The sequence below is a fragment of the Sarcophilus harrisii genome, chromosome 2, assembly GCF_902635505.1.
Source record: "Sarcophilus harrisii chromosome 2, mSarHar1.11, whole genome shotgun sequence".
In the NCBI taxonomy this organism is placed as follows: Eukaryota; Metazoa; Chordata; class Mammalia; order Dasyuromorphia; family Dasyuridae; genus Sarcophilus; species Sarcophilus harrisii.
This window is the reverse complement of record NC_045427.1, coordinates 104820751-104843713: the sequence shown is the minus strand read 5'-3', so window position 1 is coordinate 104843713 and position 22963 is coordinate 104820751. Positions and strand designations below refer to the sequence as shown.

At 30.7% G+C, this 22963-nt stretch overlaps 1 protein-coding gene across 4 annotated transcripts in view; it reads left to right on the top strand.

Moving 5' to 3' along the window:
• The window catches only part of USP34 (ubiquitin specific peptidase 34), a 265762-nt gene that overhangs the window by 178117 nt on the left and 64682 nt on the right, over window positions 1–22963 (top strand). For all 4 annotated transcript variants that reach the window (XM_031950529.1, XM_031950528.1, XM_031950527.1 and 1 more), the window contains 15 exons: window positions 949–1149; window positions 3318–3400; window positions 4528–4568; window positions 4694–4818; window positions 5552–5704; window positions 8421–8525; window positions 9922–9977; window positions 10075–10195; window positions 13761–13944; window positions 14301–14464; window positions 15263–15328; window positions 17145–17291; window positions 17379–17435; window positions 17533–17610; window positions 19028–19122. In XM_031950529.1, the coding sequence (XP_031806389.1) occupies window positions 949–1149; window positions 3318–3400; window positions 4528–4568; window positions 4694–4818; window positions 5552–5704; window positions 8421–8525; window positions 9922–9977; window positions 10075–10195; window positions 13761–13944; window positions 14301–14464; window positions 15263–15328; window positions 17145–17291; window positions 17379–17435; window positions 17533–17610; window positions 19028–19122 (1676 nt within the window). The remainder of the gene's footprint in view (window positions 1–948; window positions 1150–3317; window positions 3401–4527; window positions 4569–4693; window positions 4819–5551; window positions 5705–8420; window positions 8526–9921; window positions 9978–10074; window positions 10196–13760; window positions 13945–14300; window positions 14465–15262; window positions 15329–17144; window positions 17292–17378; window positions 17436–17532; window positions 17611–19027; window positions 19123–22963) is intronic.

Below are 22963 nucleotides of genomic sequence, written 5' to 3'. Positions count from 1 at the left end.
TCATATTGTAAATTGATCTTCTTAGCAGTCAACAACTATTAAATGCATCCTTTGTGCCAGATACTATGTTCAGTGCTAAGGATGAAAAGAAAAAAGGCAAAAATATACCAGAGAGGGAGAGGGAAAGAAGGGGAGAGAAGGGAGACAGACATAAATGTCACGTGTCAGGGATGTTGTAAAAATAGAAAAAAAGCAGCAGATTTGAATATATGGGAGTTTTAAGTCTGGGTAACTAATACAAATGATGGAGCCCTAGATAGTAATAGGAAATTTAGGATGATTGGATGGTTTAGGGGGCAAAGACAGTGAGTCTGTTTTGTACATGTTGAGTTTGAAATGCTTTTGGACATCTAACCGGGAAGTTAATTGGTAGTTAGCGAATGTAGCTCAGCAGGGAGATTAGAGCTAGATACATAAATGTGTAAGTATCATATTCATAGGAAAAATAATTGAGCCTATGGGAACTAATGAGATTACCAAGAGAGATATTATGAAGGCAGATAAGAAGAGGGCCCATTGCACCATGGGTATGAGATGAGTGAAGAGCCAGCAAAGGAGATTAAGAAAGAGGAATGAGCTGAAAAAACAGGTGAGAACATAATAAAAAAACCAAGAAAAATTATTGAGAAAGTAATATCTAGATGAAGGTGATCAAGAATATCTAATACTGCAGAGAGGTCAAAAAGGATGAGGATTGAGCAGAGGCCATCACATTTGACAACTGACGTATCATTGACTTCTCAGAGGGCAATTTTAATAGAATTATGGAGTCAAATGTGAAGTTGAAGATTTAGAAGATATATTGGTTTTTTTTTTCTATTGTTGACAAAAACCAGTTTATGGAATAAATATCATTAGCATTTAATTTTTGTTTACATATTTATATTCTATTTAGATCATGGCATTATTAATTGAAAATAGAAAATAATATTTAATTTTTATCCACAGTGGCAGCTAGATTGTCTTGCTTGCTTGCTGAAGTTAATATGCCAGTTTGCAGTAGATCCATCAGATTTGGATTTAGCTTTTCATGATGTCTTTGCCTGGTCTGGTGTAGCAGAAAGTCACAGGAAAAGAACTTGGCCTAGTAAATCAAGGAAAGTAACTGGAGATCACAGCAAGGGTCTTCATATTCCCCGATTAACAGAGGTAAGATTACCCATAAATTCCAACAATATAATTTCAGTAAAAATTTAGGTATGAACTTGATTAGTTTGATTTAAAAAAAAAATACTATTTTAAAATTACTTTTATAAAGACTCCCAGAAATTTCTTTATTATTTGGATGTTTAGTTATTATATCTTTTATGAGTGGCAGTTATTAAACCTGAAAAAAATTTCTAATATCTATCCACAATAAGTGCATTTTATACATTTTAAAGTATAAAAATTTGTATAAGAGCTTTATTGTTCTGCAGACAAATAAATTTTAGAATTTCATTGATTCATGATTGGAAATCTTGTTTTAAGTAGTAATATAGAGACTTCTTTTTCTTCATTTTATTAAAGTACAGGTGAGTAGTTTTTTGTTTTGTTTCTTTTGTTTTGTTATTGCTTCACTATTTTGAAATTGTGAAATTGTTTTCTATTCCTTTATAATCTTGCATTTATTTAAATAAAGTCAGTTCTCATTCATAATTCCATACTGTTAACAATGGAAACCAATGATTTAAATTTTTATAATTGGTTATTTTAGTAAAGACCTATCTGATGTGAGTATTTCATCATGTGGGCAAAATCATAATCTACCTTTACCTTCTCAGAATAAGTGACTTAGTGTCTAGACCTTCTCACAACACTCTTCCCTCACTTCCCCTTCACAGCTTCAACTCAGCTGAGATATTATATGGCTACAGTGAATCATGCAGGGTAGCCATCCATTGTCCCTTACACCCATCTTCCTGTTATATAGTCACATTGTAGGATATATGCTGATGCATTGGTTTGCCTCTGCTTTAAAGAAATGACTTAATGTTTCCAAATGTTATTTTAACAAATATTAGACTCATCTTTTAAGATATTTTTGGTGATATTTAAAGATATTTGGTGATGTCAATGGAATAAGTATTCTAGAAATATTATGATGAAGTCCACTTGTTCCAAGAATTAATTTAAATTTTTTTTTAAAATTAAAATTCTAAATGTTCTAATTCTTTAATTTTAAAAAAAGTTTGTTATTTACTGTTTTAAAAAATACTCTGAATTTTCTGATGAAATTTGATCTGATGAAAGATTTGACTAAAAATATAGTAAGGCAGTTACTTTTTTGTGTTTCGCTTGTGAGAAATACAAACAGACAAAAAAGTTTAGCCAGATTTAGAAAGTTTTACAGAAAAATTGATGCTATTGTCAAAAGATTTTCAGTGTTAATTTTTAAAAATTCTATTTTCTCATCATTTTTTTTTTTATCATTTGAAGCATTTATTTGAATTTTTTGTTTTGTTCATCTCATGATGATTAATTTGTCTTCTACTTAAAAATGAACAAGAAACTTATTTATTGAAATTGAAAGGCTACTTGTTTTTTTTTTTTTTTTTTTTTTTTTGCAAAACATTTGAGAGGCACATAAAAGGAAAGGTTGATGTAATGAAAAGTGCCCATAACCACAAGTTAAAAGAATAGTAGATTTTCATTCTTACCCTATTCCCTCCACTAGTTTTTTCGTATTGGAATAAAAAGCCATTTCTATCTGTGGATATATTTTCTTATCTATAAATTTTGAGATTTGTATGCTCCAAAATCCTTTCCTTTCCTAACATTTCTATGAAATTAGTATTTTTTTATTTAAATAACCTTGAGTTCTCTCTAGTAAGTATACTTTTATTTAAAGACGCAAAAATTAGACATCCATCCTAACTAGGCTAGATCCTATCCTAACATAATAAAAGAAAACCCAGAGTTCACTGTTATTTTTTATTTAGGTGTAGCACGAAGAATTTTATTATAAAACAGTATCTTAGGGTCATAAATCTTGACCAAAAAGTGACTTGAACTGTTGTGTGTCCTTATCTCTTCATTAAATAGGGGAGATAACCTGTCTCATTATTTGAATTAATGAGTTCAAATGACATAAAGATAACATTTGAAACACAGTTCCAGTTCCAAAGCCATTTTTTCTCTCTACCAACCTAGCCCATTTTATTTCTCTTTTTTAAAGTATTTGATTGACTTAATGATATTTTAATATAACTATACATGGGAATCCATCTAAACCTGTTATTAAGTGGTTTTTAATTATGTAGTAAAAATATAGTTTTAAGATTTACCTCTGTTAATAACTAATAATGTTCCTTTTTTCCCTCATTTTCTTTAAACAGGTATTTCTTGTTCTTGTGCAAGGAACCTGTTTGATTCAGCGGCTTATGTCGGTTGCTTATACTTATGATAACTTGGCACCTAGGTATAAAATCTTTTTTGTTTATGTGGGTAGGGAAAGAAATTGTTGAAAATTCAGATTCTAATAATTTAGAGTTTCTGATTGCAAGGTTAGGATTTAATCTATTAGAAGTATTTATAAATACAATGATTTTTATGTAAGCTGACATAGATTGATGTCTTCTCTATTATGACATTATGAATAGGGAAACACAATTATGCAAATAAGTTTGTGTCTATTATTATTTGGCTGACATAAGTTAATATTATGTTCAAGGACTTTTATAACCTCTTTTAGTGAAAATGTTTTACATACTTGTAGATTATTTTTATTTACTGATTGTACATTGATTAGTTGGGCCTTCTTTCATAGTTATTCAGCATATTTCATTTGCTTCAACAGCACCGGTGTGCCATGGTCTGTAGGTAAAGCATTATCCCAACAGGCGTTACCTATTTTTGTTTCATAAGTCAAACTATTTTTATCTGTTCTGTAGTCTTCTTTTGTAATAAAAACTTTATGCATGTGCGTGCGTGCACACACAAACACACACACATATGGTTGATACATTTCTATATTTAAATTCTTATTCACTGAGTAAAGATTAAAACAATCATTGGGGAAAATTAATAGTCATTTAAATATTTTTAAAAGAAAATAAACTATTTAAAATTTGACAGGAAATAGGAAAGGATCTAGGATCAGTGATGTATTTTTTTGCTATTGTTAGGAAGACTCTATCTCCAGATATAGATTAAGTAGCATCACATATAAAATGAGGTAAAAAACATGACTTTTTTTTTCAAAGAATTCAAAACATTATATGTATGTTATGTTTTATTTTGCAAAATAAAAATTATTTAAAATCAGGAAAATTTTCTAAATATCATTGGATGGTTTAGTTAAAGTAGATCTTCAAATAAAATTCCAGTATAAGAAAAAAATTTGAACTGCCCTTTCGACTTTTTTATAATGAGATTTTATTTTTTTTTTTAATTCTTTGTGTTATTATGGATAGAAATTGAATAAAAGTTCTTGTTATTTGCAGCATTTCAAATTATATGTATTTATCAATCTATATGCATGTTATGCAAAAAAACTGATACGTTTAAATATTTGTAATATTTATACATATTTCTCCCACTTTACAGAGTCTTGAAAGCTCAATCTGACCACAGGTCAAGACATGAAGGTAAATACGCTACAGGTTATTTTGAAATAAGCACATTATATTTAAAAGAATATTCTTGCTATCTTTTTTTTTTTTTTTTTTTTTTTTTTAATGCTGTGATCATCACTTTTCTCTCTTTTGTTTAGTTACACATTATTCAATGTGGCTCTTAGTCAGTTGGGCTCATTGCTGTTCTTTAGTAAAATCCAGCCTTGCCGACAGTGATCATTTACAGGATTGGCTGAGGAAACTGACTCTTCTTATTCCTGAGGTAAGATAAATGAAAGAAAATAGTTGTTGTGCTGCAAATTATTTTTTGCTTTATTTTGTTCTTCAAAGTGTATCCTTAAGTAATATAAGCTTGTAAACAAATTATTACTTTTACTTGATATTAACCTATTTTTATTTTCAGTGCATCATAAGTGTTTAAAATGAATTTATTTATAATTTCTTAATTTCATTTCATTTGATTTTTAAGTGCCTTGGCTTTGTGGTTTCTACAACTGCTAGTTCAATGTTCAAAGATGTATGCTAATATTTTTCTGTATCACTACAGAAACCATTGTAAAATAAGTCACACTTGTCCTCCCCTATCCCCAGCACATAGAATCATACTTGCCTAATTGTTGAAGGAATGAATTATTTAAAGCATGACAGTCAGTAGTTCTGTTGGTTTTAGGCAAATTACTTAAGTTTCTAGCTATTTATTATCTTTTGTGTGAACCAAGAACTTTTATCTACTCCACCCATTTTCTTCCAGCTAATGGAGGAATTTCAGTAATGGAGTTTTTCAGGAATGTAGTTTTTGCATATTCAGTTTAAATTTCTATAAACATATGTAATTTCTTGTTAACTACCATATCATTCATAGTTACTTATATTAATATAGTATTTTGACATTGTTTTACTAAGAAATTCATATACATTTGATTAAAATTTAGTGAAGAAAAATAAATTATGGTATTAATAACTCATTTGAATTTCCTTTGAAACTTTTATTTTAGACTGCTGTTCGTCATGAATCTTGCAATGGTTTATACAAGTTATCTTTATCTGGACTGGATGGTGGGGATTCAATTAATAGATCTTTTCTTTTACTTGCTGCCTCAACATTATTGAAATTTCTTCCTGATGCTCAGGCTTTAAAGCCCATTAAGGTGAGAGAGGGGTGTGTGTGTGTGTGTGTGTGCGTAAAATTGTTAATTCAGTTTCAAAATGCCTTTTCTGTGTGTGTGTGTGTAAAATTGTTACTTCAATTTCAAAATGCCTTTTCTCCTCCTACATTTCTCAAGGTATTTTATATCTCTATTTTTACAATGAATTTAAGTGACTTGTGACATCTAATTTTCATAGAAAGAAAATGGGATATTACACAATGAATTCTGGCCAAAGTGATACCATCACATTCTCTTTAAAAACTAGAGGAACAGCCCATGTCACTTGAATTTAATTTAGATTTTGTTTCTTCTGGATTAATCTTTTTCATGGTGATTAAATTTATTTTGAGTGACTAAAGAATAAATCCCCAACCAGAACATTTCATGTTTATGTATCTTTCTATTTTAGGGTTAAACATGCTAAATCACCATTATGCACATTTAAAGCATATTAACTTAAAACATTTTTACATTTTAGCTTTCTTTTCCATATTCAAATTTTTATTTGTCCTGTATAATAGGCATAAATATCTCTCTTGGACAAGGCAATTTGAAGTTTTAGAGGAATTAAGTGAAAACAGTATTGAAAATCCAAAGTACTAAATTATTTACTATTGTAATTCAGCAGTTAGGCTAAAATAATTTATTTATTATCTAAGGCTGACCACCTTTGACCAATGTAATTTTAAGTTATTTCCTTTTTCTTTTTATTAGATGAATTGCCTATTTAGTAAGAAAACCATGGATTTTTAAATTCATTTTATAAAATGAAAAACAATGACCAAAAATTTTGTAGTCAGTAAGCATTTCCCATCTGCTTTTAATTTTTTCTGTTATTTGTTGCTTGTTTATCCTACTTAAAGCTCATTTGTACAAATTTGTTTGCTTGTTTTCTTAACTAAAATCATGAACTCCTTGAGGGCAAGGACTGTCTTGTTCCATTTTTTTGTATGTCTAGGCTTTTGCTTGGTGCCTGACACATAGTAGGCATTTAAATGCTTAATGACTGAACAATTATTAAATCTTTTCTATGTGCCGGAAAGTGTGCTAAGTTATATGGGTTAAAAAGTAAGGCACAGTTTCCATTCCTTCAAGAAGCTGACATTTTAATAAGGATGGGGGGAGAGAAAGGATGGATATGCATTGAATATACACAAGATACATATATTGTAATTTGAAGGTAATGTCAAAAGAAAGACACTGCCATTGTGGAGAAAGATCTGGAAAAGCCCTTTGCAATTGGTAGATTTGACCTAAGCTTTGAAGGTCAACCCTGTGCTTTAGAAAAGTCAATTAGGAAGCTGATTAGAGAATGGTTTGTCCTTGACAATAATAGAAAAATTGAAAAAAAGAGAAGGGTTTTATGGAAAATATCAAGATATCTCTTTTGAGTATATTGAATTTCAGATGCCAAAAGGCAGCAGATGCATAGTTATGCAGAACTAGAAGTCAGGAGGAAAAAAGGTAGTCTGGATATTTAGATTTGTAAGCCATCTTGAACCAATAGAAACTGAAGAGATTACGAAATAAGATACTATATAAGGAGAGTAGAAGAAGGCCTAGAAATCAAAAGGGCCAGTCAGATAGGTAGAAGGTAGCTGTTATGTAATTATATTTCAGGTACCTCACCTCTTTTCTCTGTCACGTGTTGTGTTTGATTGTTTTTCTGATATTTTAAAGCTTTTTTATTTTTTCACGAGTATATTTTCTTCCTAAATTGGTTTTATAAACTTCATACTGGTAAGAAATTTTCTTTGCTCTTGAACTGCCAATGTGATAATACTTTATTTGATTTCATATCTTGGGTTAAAGCAAAGATTTGTGTTCAGAAGTTTACAGAAAATTAGTACACAAGAAATATACAATTAAGAGCCTTATTGTTATGTGGTGCAGCAAGCAGACAGAAGCAGAGAACACACCACATTTGAATGCACACATGCACATACAAACACATACTTTAGAGCAAGATAGAGAAAAGTTCATCCTCCTGGATGCAAGAAACTTGCTCAACACAAGGAAGAAGAGAACACTCTCAAAGTTGAGTATAGAGATCAAAAATTAAAAGCCCAGAAATGATCTTTTTAAAGAATTGGTAGTTGGTACCAGATGTGGGAGAGATCATTCCTAATCAGACCCATATGTGATAGCTCACTTTTTGAAACCAGGGTTGTGGGGAGAGTTCTGTAGTGGGAATTTCTCTGTTGGCAACAGAAGTTGGGAGAGGTTTCGACTTGGCTATCTAAATTAAAGCAGCAGAAGAGGAAAAACACATATTGCTGCAGTCAGCACTTTTATCCAGGTAGAGAGAAACTTTGAGGATTAAATGCTTGATATATGGTTAACATAGGTCAGAACATGGAATATATAAATTTATCTGGCATTGTCTGTATATTTTAAGGCAATTGTACCATTTAGTCTTAGTAACTCCATATTGCAGTTCTATCATTATAACTAATATCAAGTACTATAAAAATTGTAATTATCACAGGTGGGCATATGTTAGACTCTCAGTAAATAAATAGTTCATTTATTTCAGTGGCTAATAGAAGTCATGGTTTGAAATTTTTGTTAATTTTAATTTTTCTCCAAATCTTAAGGAAATTACCGTCCCCCCTTAAATTCTTAAAACAATTGTTTCTTGAGCCATATTGATTTGTTTCTGGGTTTTGTGGCACTTTTTGGAGGGCATAGATTTAAATATTATTTCTTTTCACAGATAGAGGATTATGAAGAAGAACCAGTGCTAATACCTGGATGTAAAGAATACTTTTGGTTATTATGCAAATTAATTGACAACATACATGTAAAAGATGCTAGTCAGGTAGGTAAAATAACTTCATATTCATTTATTTATGTAAATGATCTTTTCCCCCTCTCTTTGTTTATTTTTTTTTTTTTTTCTCATTTTAATTTTGTGAATACAGTGCAAAATAGTTGAGTATTCTCCAGGATTTTTTGTACACTTCAGAATGGTTGGTAATGTTAATATGTTCTTAATGATTACAGCAATTTTTGATTTCATCTGAAATCTTCTCAACCTTTTTAGCTGTATTTAAAAAGACTTAGTACACCCAAATAATATTTGGAACATATTTATTTGGATTCTTGAATTTTAAAAATACTTCTATCACCAGCAACTTGTGCTTCCTTTTCCTTAAAATTAGTTTTATTGTTTTATCAGAAAAGATATATAATGTCAGCATTTGGTAACTAATCATTTCATTAAACAATGTTTAAATAAATAATGTTTCATACTATATATGAGATAGTCTAATAAAGATTGTATAATGAAAAATTTTCAGTAGAAAATTTTATTCATGCTTTTTGTGAATTGCAAGTAAATTCAGATAATACAATGAACTCTGAGAGAAGTAATAGGTCTCTTTAATTCATGAGTTCTTAATCTCGAGTCCAAAGAGACCCATGGAGTCAGTTTGTAGATTTTAGAGAGTTCATGCTAGAAATAGTTTCAATTTCTTTGTCTGAGAATTGTCTGTTCATATCCTTTGACCAATTATCAAGAGAATGGCTTGATTTCTTATAAATTAGATTCAATTCTCTATATATTTTGGAAATGAGGCCTTTATCAGAACCTTTGACTGTAAAAATGTTTTCCCAGTTTAGGCAAATTTCTTTAACTTAGTTCTAGATGTGTTGCCTTTCTGCCACAGTTTAGAAATTTCCGTACTTCTGAAATCAGCAGTCCAAACAACAAAAAAGTGTGTGTGTACGTCTGTGTGTATATATCAAATCTCTTTACGCCATCTGCCATCTGAAAGCATATTTCTTTCTTTGAATTTCTACAAATAAAATTTACATTTTCTAATGAAGTAGCATTGTTAATCAAACATTGTCAGAATTAGTATGCCATAAATTTCAACTTTTTTTTAAAGATCATTTTCTTAAATATAAATAGTTGACTGAAGCTATTTTAAATCTTTACTATACCACCTGTTTTGGAATAGAATGTTAGTTTTCCTTTACCTAACAATACTACATATTTATGCCATAAAGTCACCATTTTAGAATATTTATTCTTGTCAGTTTTATATGCCAAGTGATTTCTAAGTGAATTTTCTTAACATTATAGCCCTTTTGTAAAATTAAGATTCCTGTTTTATCAACTTTCCATTTTTTTATTGTAACCTGTGAAACTGTTGTGCATAAAATAGGTGATTTTATCTTTTATTCATACTTTGTTTTTTCTTTAAACTAAGACAACTTTACTGGACTTAGATGCGTTGGCAAGACATCTGGCTGACTGTATTCGAAGGTATGATTTGATGTGATGGCATAGCGCTTTTAATTACATTGTTGAAAGGTGTGATAAAAAGCATAATTGCCCAAGCTTTTTGTTTATATATTTGTAGCAGAGAAATCCTTGATCATCAGGATGGTAATATAGAAGATGATGGGCTTACAGGACTCTTAAGACTTGCAACAAGTGTTATTAAACACAAGCCACCTTTTAAGTTTTCACGGGAAGGACAGGTAGGAATCAATAAAAATTTTATATATTTCTCTCTTATAATTTAATTGATTCTACTATTATGTTTTATACTTTATTCCACTTTGTATATGTGTGCATTTCAAATTCACTTTGGAATACAAATAGCAATAAACTAGTTTTCCTATATAAAATTTTACTTTGAAAAAGTTAGAACTTGAAAATACAAATCTAATACAGATTTCAAGATACTGTAGTCATTTCATTCTTAGGAGATGTATAGAAAAAGGTGAACTCAGGTACTTGTGGCACCATTTTCACATGACTGTTTCTTAAAGCAGCATTTTATATTCTATTTAAAATTCCATGCCTCAAAAAATAACTAGTATATGTGGCTATAAAAGAGTATGTCTGTTTGATTCATTATGGCCTTCTAGCAGAAATACTGAATTTTTGTAATGTTTTATGGATAGAAAAAGCATTATTGAGATACTTGAAACATTAGTGGGTTTTACATTCTTCCAAACTTTTACGGGTCCAAATATATTTAAGCCTTATATAGTATCAGTAAATGATTTCTAGAATTTATTAAAAGGTTGGTATTTACTTTACCACTAAATATATAGTATTCACACAACTCTTGTAATAAAATTTCTGTCTGCTTATGTCAGTGTGTGATTTCAGTGGAATGAAATAACTCAAATATTAATTCAAAACTTATGGAGAATTTGTAAGTTCTAATGAACTTAGGAAGTGTTAAATCCTGTGTTTTCTATTATGAAAATGAATTGGAACTCAAAAAGTTTCAGTGACTTGCCACCTAAATTTTATCATTAATATTAGAGCTCTGACTTAAATCCACATATCCTGACTCCCAAACCTGTTACCTTTAGTTTGTCTTATAAAATGTGATTGCTTTCAAACTCAAGGAGAAGATTTATATTTAATGATTATTTAAATATTATTTATATTCCATAAGAAAATCATTTAATGCATTTTTAAAAAATAAAGACAATTTATTCAGTGATTAAACTCCTACTGTATGCAGAGCCCTATTCCAAATTTTTTAGGAGATTAAATAACACTTGTACTCTGCCCTCATAAAGCTTAGTTTGAATGACACAAGAAAGATGTGATGAGAAGTGATTTTCAAGGGCTTTACAGAATGGGCAGAATTTTATCTAGTCAAGAATGAGGAAAACTATAAAGAACAAGAAGGGGGTCAAAAAATTCAAGAATCTCTTTTTGCTATATCTCTTAAATGTGATTGTCTTGTTTGAATTAGTCATCAAACAAGTCTCTATATGCTATGCTCTCTTAGGTTTAAGAGATACAAGCAAAAACATGAAAAAATTCCTGCCTTCATGGAACTTACAGTCTGTTGGGGGAAGCAAAATATACAAAAATAATTACACACAAATTATAAATACAAAGTACATTTTTGAAGACCTTTTGAGGGGAAACTGACTATATCTGAGCCTATCAGTTCCATTTTTGGTTAGCTTTAAAGGTTGGGGAACATATATCCTAAATTTGACCTTCTTCTACTTCTATTCTGACCATTATTCCTATGCAGTTTATATGTAATTTTGATGAGATATTCATTCTTTTGGCAGCCTTTGAATACTTGATAATAAATATCATGTGACATGGGGAATTGTTGGAATTTCTGAATGCTATTATGGTGGGAAAATTCATGATGTATTTATTCTGGGGATGGAGAACAGCCTTGTTTGACTAGAGCTTATACCATCTGATCATCAAATATATTTTTGGCCTACTTGAATTTTGTTTTATTGGCTAATAGCTTTCCAGATGGTACTATCTCACTATTAATTAGTAGAATAATTAGCAAGTTGTAAAATCTTTTCAAAAAGATATTAAAATTTATTTTTATGCATTAATGAGCTTTTATTAAAGTGTTTTTAGACTTAAGAAAATAGTACTCCGAGTTGGCATAGACTACAGAGAGATTCCATATTGTATTCCATTCAATTTTTAAGTGAATAACTAAGGTGCAGAGTAATCATCTTGCGAAGTAGTCAAATTGCAAAGTGATACAAATAATCATTGACAGATCTAAGATTCAGATCCAGTTTTTCCTCATACAAAATTCAGCCCTCTTTCTCTTATATCGTCCATAGAGAATCAGCAAACTTTTATTGAGTACCTATATGTTCCAGATATTGTATTGATCTTTAGTATAAATTTTCTGAAAGGCATTTTGAATATTTAGATCAGTTTTTCAAGGTATCAGTGACATTCTTCAATCAGGGTTGGAATATGGATTTTTCGATAAGTTCTATAGAGCTTAACATGCTGACAGAACAGAAGTTGCTAGTAAGATAATATTAACTCCAAGGGCATAAGCAATCTTAAGGGATCTGTAAAATAAGTTATCGTAGTTGAATCAGCCATTGATTTCTATTTGCTCCATTATTAGACCTCATACCATGTTCCTTTATCCTTCTTTCCTTTACCGTTAATAATTATAAATTGATTTTTAAAAATAATTCTTTAAATGTATTCTGAAATAAATCCTATGGATATGAAGCATAGACTCAATTCTAACCTACTTCACCAGTTTTGGTTATTTGTAATATATATATATGTGTGTGCAAATACATACACACATTCTGTATCATGTATAAAAACATAAAAACGTACATATTTTCTCTCTAGTTAGAATCACAGATTTAGAGTAGACAAAGATCTTGAGATTATCTAGATTATTTAGTTTTCTGTTTCTTAAATGAATAAATATATTATTTATGCAAAGGAAACAGACAAAATGAAGCAAACTTTATTCCCCAGTGAGCAGTGGCAATCATGGGTTCAGTAAGAGAGTAGATTGAAGAAGAAAATATTAAAAAACTGAGCATTAGAGGAAATTTCTTTCAGCAAGCTAGGACAATTATAACAACATTACTAATATTTAACATTTATATAATACTTAATATATGCCATACAATGTGCTTAGGTCTTCAAAACTATTATTTGATCTTCATAACTATGAGAAGTAGATGCTATTATTATCCCTTCTTCAGAAATAAGGATGCTGAGACAGATAGGTGAAGTGATTGCCCAGAGTGACACAGTTATTAAGTGCTTGAAACTGGATTTGATTTTGGGTCATCCTGACTTTAGGCCCAGGGCTCTTATCTATAAACTGAAGCACTTATCTACCAATAAGGATTCTAAGAAGTACAGCTAATGGAAGGAGTACATTCTAAACTTCATGGATAACTTGCACCAATATGTGGAAACAGAAGAAGGAATACGGAGTTGGGGGAATAGAGAACAGTCTAATTTGACTAGAACATAGGTTTCATAAAGAAGAACAATGCTAATTATGTGACTGAGAAATAGCAAAATTGTGGCGAGTTCTTGATTCCTGGTTGAAAATTTTGTATAAAGTAATGAGGATATACATTAAGCTTTAATTGTTTTATTTTAACTTCTAGAAAAAGTAGGCCCTTTTAACTTAGTTGTAAGTTTAAAAATTGATTCTTTAAAATGAACGGTCATTATATTTATTTATTAAGTTAACGGTTTTTTGTTGTTGTTGTTTTTGCTAACTTACTTAATGAATTGCTTTTTCCTCCCCAGGAATTTCTAAGAGACATCTTCAATCTGCTCTTCTTGCTTCCAAGCTTAAAAGATCGACAACAGCCAAAGTGCAAATCTCATTCTTCAAGAGCTGCTGCTTATGATTTATTAGTAGAAATGGTAAAAGGGTCAGTTGAGAACTACAGGCTTCTACACAACTGGGTAATGGCCCAGCATATGCAATGTAAGTATGTTTGTCCATGTTTAATTTTTATGATTGTTGTTCAAAAGAGTAGAATTGCTCAGATAGTGATAGTATTAGGAAAAAAATTCCTATTAATTAGAACTAACGTGTACAGTAGTAGATAAAAACCAACTATTAATTTTTTTCAATATATTGAAAATGTTGCCTTTAGTATCATGTACTAATTTCTCATTTTAACACTTGTCAAAAGCAAAAGTATTTTATATATGATAGATAAATAATTGAAAACAGTTCCATGCTGCTATTAGGAAAAGTGTTATGGTATACTCTTTTATTCTGTCAAATTCTAAGCTAATTTAGATTATTTTGTTATTCTTCCTCCAACCTCCCACCAGCATCCCATTCCCCTTACAAGTGGGACTATTGGCCTCATGATGATGTTCGAGCAGAGTGTAGATTTGTTGGCCTAACTAATCTTGGAGCTACTTGTTATTTGGCTTCTACTATTCAGCAACTCTATATGATACCTGAGGCTAGACAAGCCATTTTTACTGCCAAGGTAGGTATGGTTTCTCTCTCTTCCCTTCCCTTGATATGGGATTTGTCAAAACTAAATTGGGAGGTGATCATGAACAAGTTTTGAATAGAGATTGTCAATTAAAGGAAAGAAAGGAATGGGGGAATTACAGGTTAAAGGAATTTTTTTTCCTTAAGAAGAGGAAAATCTGGACAGGATTTTTTTTAAGTATTATAGAAGGCATCAGAGATTAAGAGATTGAATGTTAGAGAAGATGGAGAAGCAAATGTATGACCAATTAAAGAATATCTTTATAATTAACTAATTTAGAAGCAGAGGAAAGGAAATGAAAATTGATTATAAAAGTAATCACTATGACTGAAATCTCATTGTAGTATCTCTTGAAAATAAAGCAAGCTAGCACATTTTTTGCAACTACTCAGAAAGGGTGCAGTTTATTTTTTAACACTTTATCAATCAAGAATTTTCCTAATTTGATTATTTATGGTAGCTACATCTTTATCATTTTATTATTTTTAATGTGCATATTCCAAACAGGAATGGGTCTAAGCTAGAAATGGAACTTTTTTCCTGCTTTTATGGCTTTAGAAATTTTAAAAGACTATAATATTTGGCATATAAATGCATCTCTTTTGATACCTTTTTCTTGTAAAATATATTCTCCCTAATAATCATTAATACATTTTAGGTGTGAAAGGTAATGTGTTGGGAGAAAGTTCCCATACTAAACTAATCAAAAGATCCCCTGTGTATTGACTTTTTAGGCAAGAATTTTATGGTATTGATCAACAAAAAGTTAATTTTTATTTTGTTTTCCAGTATTCAGAAGATATAAAGCATAAGACCACACTTCTCGAACTTCAGAAAATGTTTACATATTTAATGGTAAGTCTCAAAATTCATAGAACTAATGAAGTGTTCTTCTCTCACCTCAAAATTAGTCTTAAAACTGTCTTAAACTGAATTCATCATTCCTCTTCACTTTCTTCTCTTAGTTCTGTCATCTGTACCACTAATCTCTTGCTCACTTATTTTTAGTTGAGGTGACTTCTGATTTCCCCCTCATACTTACTCAATCTGATTCTTTTTTAGAGAATATCTCTGATTTCCTGCATTGTCTTTCTGTTACCATTGCCATTATTTTTTATATCTTTGTTACTAGAGGTCTCTCTGCCTCCAGTCTATAGTTTTTTGCTAGACAGTACCATTACTTTCATTATCGCACTTCTGCTGTTTAAAAAGGTGCCTACATTCAACTGCCTATGAAATTTTATATGGAACAGTTAGATTAAAGATGAAAAAAATTACTAACATATTGAAGGATGGCATCTGATTATAAATGTTGCAAGAGACTACAGTGATACACTGATACACTAAAATCATTTGGGAAAGGGGAACAGACATTTATTAAATACCTGCTGTTTCCTACAACCAATAAGTATCTGAGGCCAAATTTTGAACTCGGGTCTTCCTGATGTCAGGCCAATCTCTCTACCTAATATGCCATCTAGCTATTTTTATTAAATATAGCAGGATATTTGTAAAATCCCATACTTGGATTTTTTTCTTTCTTTCTTTCTTTTTTTTTAATAATAGTTTTTTTTTTTTTTCAAAATACATTCATTCAAAGATAGTTGTTAACATTCACCATTGCAAAACCTTGTGTTCCCGATTTTTCTCCTTCCCTTCCTTCAACTTTCCTTCCCTAGACAACAAGTAATCCAATATGGGTTAAACATGCCACATTTGGGTCTTTTTTTTTTTTTTTTAAATCATCTGTACTAATTAATAGGTAGGAGTAAGATGACCAGACGGATATTAATGTACAAATGATCTCAATGATTTCAATAATAATCATAGCTTACATTTATGTATTAGTTTAAGACAGGTAATTTACTTATTATCTTATTGGATCATCATGGCACAGAAAGATATTGCTCTCATTTCACATATGGGTAACAGAGTTCAGCAGTTTGGTTTTTCACATAGCTTCTGAAATAGCTTCTGAAATTCAGAAGCCCATCTTTGACTCAGGCACAGTGCTTTTACTGTCATAGTCTATAGTGTTTTGACTAATGGAGATTTTAAATATTCCTTTTTATTCTGCACTGCTCACATTTGGAAGATATTGTACTTGTATTTGAGTGCCACCTTTTAGGAAGGACACTGGGGGATGTCCTTGGCATTAGAAGACTGGGTTCAGGTCCTTTATCTGACATTTATTACCTGTGGAGGCAACAATAGCAACTATTTCATAGGTTTGATATGAAGATTAAGTGAGGTAATATTTCACTAAAAATAGACTAAGTACCAGAGAGTAGAGCTAGCATCAGTGATAGATGTTTCAGATAGTCAAATATTGGCCTAATATGTAGAAAAACAACCTGAGAATGAAATGGGCTTTGTGTGAAATTGGCCATTGGGAGAGAGAATGTCTTCTCCCTTGGTAGATCTTTTAAAGCAAAGTCTGGATGAATACCTCAATGGTATTCTATTAGGGTTTTCTGCTTTAAATAATTGCTGTGTTAGAAGATTATGAGCTTCTTTCCATTCTGTGAAGAAAAGTGTAAGATTTCCTTTACATCTATTGCTTGATTTATTTTCAGAGTGGCATGATTTGTTGATTGTGACTAATATGTATAATATAAAAAAGTAAATAAAGATGTTTTCTAGATTGATTTTATTTTCTGTTCCTTTTTAGGAAAGTGAATGCAAAGCTTATAATCCTAGACCTTTCTGTAAAACTTATACTATGGATAAACAACCACTGAATACTGGTGAACAAAAAGACATGACCGAATTCTTCACTGATTTGATAACAAAAATTGAAGAAATGTCTCCAGAACTGGTAAATATCTAAATATTAGTAAGGGTCTTTGAAATGAATGGATTTGTTCTAAGTTATTTTACTAATATTTTTGCATTTATTTTCTAGAAAAATACAGTGAAAAGTTTGTTTGGTGGTGTCATTACAAACAACGTTGTTTCTTTGGTAAGTATTTTGACATTTTTCCAGAGTTAATAATATCTGATTTAGGTTCTATGAATAAATTATTGACTTTTTTTTTTAACTATTAATATTTGGTCAGGATTGTGAACATGTCAGTCAGACTGCTGAAGAATTCTATACTGTGAGATGCCAGGTGGCTGATATGAAGAACATTTATGTGAGTGATGCCAATCACAGTTTTAAGAAATTATTAAGTTTTGTCACTGTATGAAGACAGTCTTTAACTTTCAGACAGGCTATGTTGTAAAGTCTATATATGTAAGTTAGTTGTTTATTATTTAAAATTCCTTTTTCCATATAAATAAACTTAGTGTTTAGATCTCTATGCCAGTGTACAATATTGATTCAGAACTGTACTAAAAGTACCACAAAACAAAATTACTCCCTGTAAGGGTGTCTCTCTTGAGAGACTATACTCACAATTTCCATTTGAATTTCAGAAACACTTTTGTCCCCATTTTTGTCTAGGGAATGATGACTTCTAAGCTACCTACTTGCCAGGCAATAAGAGTGAGGTTTCCCTTTAGATCTGAGCTAATGTTGAGAACTAAGTCAGAAGAGATGAGACTTGGGTTGGATTTTTGGAGGAGATGTAATGAATAAAAAAGCCTCTTTCCTGTAGGGTAAAACTCTTGGGATCTTTGCCTATCTTAGTCTAGCTTACTTAGCATTCCCTTTGATTTTCTTCCATGGAGGAATTACTTTCTCCTCCCACCACCCCAAACAGTTTTAACAAACAGTGGTTATCTATGGATTCTGGCAAGTCATTTGCCACATTTTTCCCCTTCCTTAATTGAAACTTTATTAACTGATGATAATTTAAAGTACATAAAGAAAAGTTTCTTTACTGAATAATAAAATAAAAATTTTGAAAAAGAGAAAACTAGGTCCGTTTTGTATATTTTTTCATAGCTTCTGAGGAGAGCAGTAGAAGCTTGAGGGTGAAGAACAATTTATGTTCTCTGGAGCTGGAGGAAAAGGTTGTTAATATCTTGGTCTGGGAGATTTGGACAAGACTAGTTTTGGAGCTAGAAGTATTGGACAAGGAAAGATATCTTCAGAAATAAAATTCCTCACCTCCTTTATTAGCTTGCTACCTTGAAACATCACTCTTTCCTTAGTGATTCTTGATCCTTGATCAAGATCAAGAATGGTGTAGAACATTTCAAGCATTTAGTACAGGCAAAGGTTCAGATCCTAGTTCTGTGGTGCACTGGGCTAAAAACATTATACATATTCAGTTGTATTAAAATAATTGTTTCAATATTGAGAAAAATTAGACTTACCCCTTTGTATTTTATTGATGCAATTCTTTTCTTGGTATTTGTGGTAGGAATTTGGTTTGATGACAGTTTTTTTACCTAAACAAAACGTATTTGTCCCTTGTGAATATTCAATAATTTGTAAAATAACAGTTTCAAAAGAATGAAAAAGTAAAAAGAAAATTCTACTTTAAAATGCCAGTTGTCTATTAGTTTTTCACTTTGGAAGCTGCCTTTTCCAAAACATTAAAAAAATTAATGTGTTTTTTGTGAATAACAATACAAAGTCATTTGTATCATTTATTTGTACAGGAATCTCTTGATGAAGTAACTATTAAAGATACATTAGAAGGTGACAACATGTATACTTGTTCTCATTGTGGAAAGAAAGTAAGAGCTGAAAAAAGGTACAATTATGAAAAAAATTCAATTTAAATATTTTTCTTTTTAATGTTTACACTATTATAGAATCTCAGAATTGGAAGGGATCTCAGAGGTTAACTTGTTTGTATCATACCTACCAATCTTCTGAATTCCCAACAACTAGTTACCTAGCTTATATTTGAAGACCGCCAAGTGAGGCACAATTCACTACCTGGTCTTGAGGCATTCCATTTCATTTTGGATAATGACGATCTAAAAAATTTTTTTCCTTTCAATTAAGCATAAATTTGCCTTACTAAGCATTTTTACGCACTTCCTTGAGTATTTATTATTATCCTTGAGATTGCATGTAGAGACTGGAATAAAATGGTCTCTACTTTCAAGCTCATATTCTAATATATAGATATAAATATATGCAGAATAATTATAAAGAAAATAAATACAAAAAAGTTTGAGAGTCAGGGAAATAGCAGTTGAGAGGTTCAGTCAAGATTTCATGTAAAAGATAGCATTTGACTTGTATATTGGAAGAAGAAAGATTCTTTTCGGTGGAGGTTAGGATAGAAAGGTTTGGAGCACATTTGTGTTGTTTTTTTTTTGTTTGTTTGTTTTTAAATTTTTTTTAAGATGAGAAATGGAGTTCCACGTGTGAAGAGTAGAGATAAGACCAATTTGACTGTATCACATTGGATGTGTTATTAATAAGGCTATAAAGATAGGGACAAGGTTGTAAAGTGATGGCAAAGGCAATAAAGAGCCATTGCAATTTTCTAATCAAGAGAATGGCACAATTAGATCTGTCTAGTCATATAGTCACTTTAGCAGATATGTGTAGAACAGATTAGAATGAGGAGAAAAGATCTGGGGCAAAAAGATTGAATTGTTATTTATTCAGACTTTTAACTATAGTGGTTGCCATTTGAAAAGAGAAAAACGGATCTTATGTGAGACATTTTGCAGATAGAAACAGCAAAATTTGGCAGCTGATTAGATATGCCTTTTAATTTCTAAACATTGTTTACTCATTCTGTGCTCTTGGAACAAAGACAAATATATTTCTTCCTCCTTCTAATAGTTCTTTTAGACATTTAAAGAGACTTCTTATACTCCCTCTAAATATTCTTAACTCTATTGGCTAAATATTCCTACAACTGACTCTCATATGACATGAACTTAAGACTTTTTACCATCCTATTTATTCAGTAGACACATTTTATTTCATTAATTTTATTTCTAAAATATATTAATTTAGAATATGAGAATCCAATTGTCTGACCAGGAAAGAATAAAGGGCGATATTACTTTATACCCTAGTAGGATCCTATACTTCTGTTACTGCTATCTAAGGTCTTGTTAGCTTTCATAGATGCCATTATCTCATTGTTGAGTTTGCTGTCCACTAAAAGCCCTAGGATTTTTTTTTTCCCAGATGAATTGATGGCTATTAGTTTCTCATCCTTTAAAGCTATCTGTGAAATTAAAGTGAGGGAGATAGTTTACTTTGACTCTTTATTCAACTCATTTTTAAGGAGCATCTTATATAAAATGGTATATCTTTTCCTATTAATCCCACTTTTACTTTTTATTTTCAATATTAATCCTTTATTTCTTTCCAAAAGAAATTATTTATTATCTTTCTATATTTTTTTCTTAGTGACAAGTTCATATTTAATTGTTTAATACAACGGTAGTTTCTGAACTCTTTAAAAGTTTTTTTAAAAGCTGATTATATTTTTGAAATCCTTTCCGTTTTTATTAAGTATGTTTTGATTATCATCATTCTTAATCTCTGAACTTTTGCTAAAATACTTAATTCTTGGTGATTTAAATAAAATTACCTTACTTCCTCTTTGTTTTCTTATATTCAATGTCTTTGATGTCCCTTTAAAACAAAATTGTTTTGCTATAAAATAATATCTGCTTAAACATATATAACTCCTTATTATGGATGTTCTTTAATCTGTGTTTATTATTATTATTGTTATTATTATTTTTGAGATTGATTTAATTGGTCTTAAGTTATATTTTGTCTAAAAAATTGCTTTCATAATGAAGGTAATTACTAAAGTTTGATATAAATGTTTTCCAGTTTAATTTTATCTTTGCGTTTTTTTTTTGTTTTGTTTTGTTTTGTTTTTTGATACTTTCTTCTAATTCAATTCAGCAATTATTTGTTCAGTAACTATTACTTTATTGTCGTCGTCTTTGGTACTATATGGATTTAAAGAAGTATAAAATATGCTTCAAGTTTTTAATGAATTTAGAATCTAACTGGACAAATAAGACACACACACACACACACACACACTAATTAGCATTTAAGTAACAATATACAAAAGAATGCCCAAATGAATAGGATTGACAATTATCCTATTTTCTCAGAGATGGGAGGAAATAATATGGGCTAAATCATTCTAGAAAAACTAAAACTAAACTGTAAATAAAGGGTGAAGTGTAGATGGGAAGAGAAAAAACATTTTGGGCAAACGCTGCTACATGAGCAATCATGAGCCCTCATCTTAGAGGGTTAGATAATAAGCTAGTAGGATAGTTATTGATTGTAGTGAGGCAATATGGGGAATAAGATGTAGGGTAGACCAAATTTATGAAGGACTATAGACAGCCCCATAAGAGATGTAATTTGGAGACTATATAGTATAGCAAAAGAAGAACTGTGGATCAGGAATCCAGAAACCTAAATTGTAGTTCTTATTCTGTCATTAAGAATTTCTGTGATATAAATTTAAATAGATTTAGATCTAGATAATAGATTTAGAGGTTGAAGGAATTCTAGAGGTTATCTTGTCTCAGCTGCTAGTTTTATAGATTAACAGTCATCTCTTAAACATCCATGCATCCAGGAACCATGCAAATAGGTAATCGCTTCTTCATCTATATGAAAAGCTCCGATTATATGATCTCAACCTTTTTTCCAGCACCAGAATTGTGTAAGAGGAATTTTAGCCCCTGCATATGATAATTGAAATGAAAGGATAAAGTAAGTTTCTGAGAAAGAAAATGGAGAATGATAGGAATGGAGGACTGAGAGCTATTCCCTGGGGAAATGTCCTGTTGGAAGCAGGAGGGAGGACATGGAATGAATGACAGGATTTAGACAGAGTATATATAGCACTGCACAATCTAAGAAAAGGCCCCAAAGAAATCAAATAGGAAAGACAAAGAAGGGGAAGGAGCAGGGTGGCATGTTCTAAGAGGAAAAGTGGGAGCACTTGGGTTCAACTCCTTATGCTGCTTCCTGATATCTCTTGTGACATGGAGAAACTCATTCCACCCCAAATTCCCTGTCTATAAAATAACGTGATTGGATTGGATTGTTCTCAATCTATGATAATCAGTAGTAGTCTCATGCATTTGGTATCCAATCAACAAGCATTCAGTTAGCATTATTACTAACCAATAGAAAGAAAACAGTTATCGGATCTGAATATGTAGTTTTGTGGAATGGAGAGGAATGAAGCTACTTTACTGTGAGTTAAGAATCCAGAGGAATATGAAACTTTGAATATGCTGAGAAAAGGAGAGAGTAAATGTGAAGTCAGGATCCCTCCATAGACATAATCATAACTAATCTGATTTAAATTTGGTAAAATTAAAATTTGGTAAAAAAAAAAAATTTGGTAACTTCACTTACCATGACACATGCAGTCTTTTTCATTAATTAGTAAATTAGTAAAGTAAAAGAAAAAAAGTAAAGTAATTAGTAAAGAAAGATAAATGTCTTTTCTAATATGGTGTGGAAGAAACAAAGGAAAGTTGTAGAGATACTTACGTTGAAGTCATAAGGGTCGGTTACTGGAGGAGCTCAAATCAGGTGGCCTTCAATTTTTCAACAGAATGAAATAA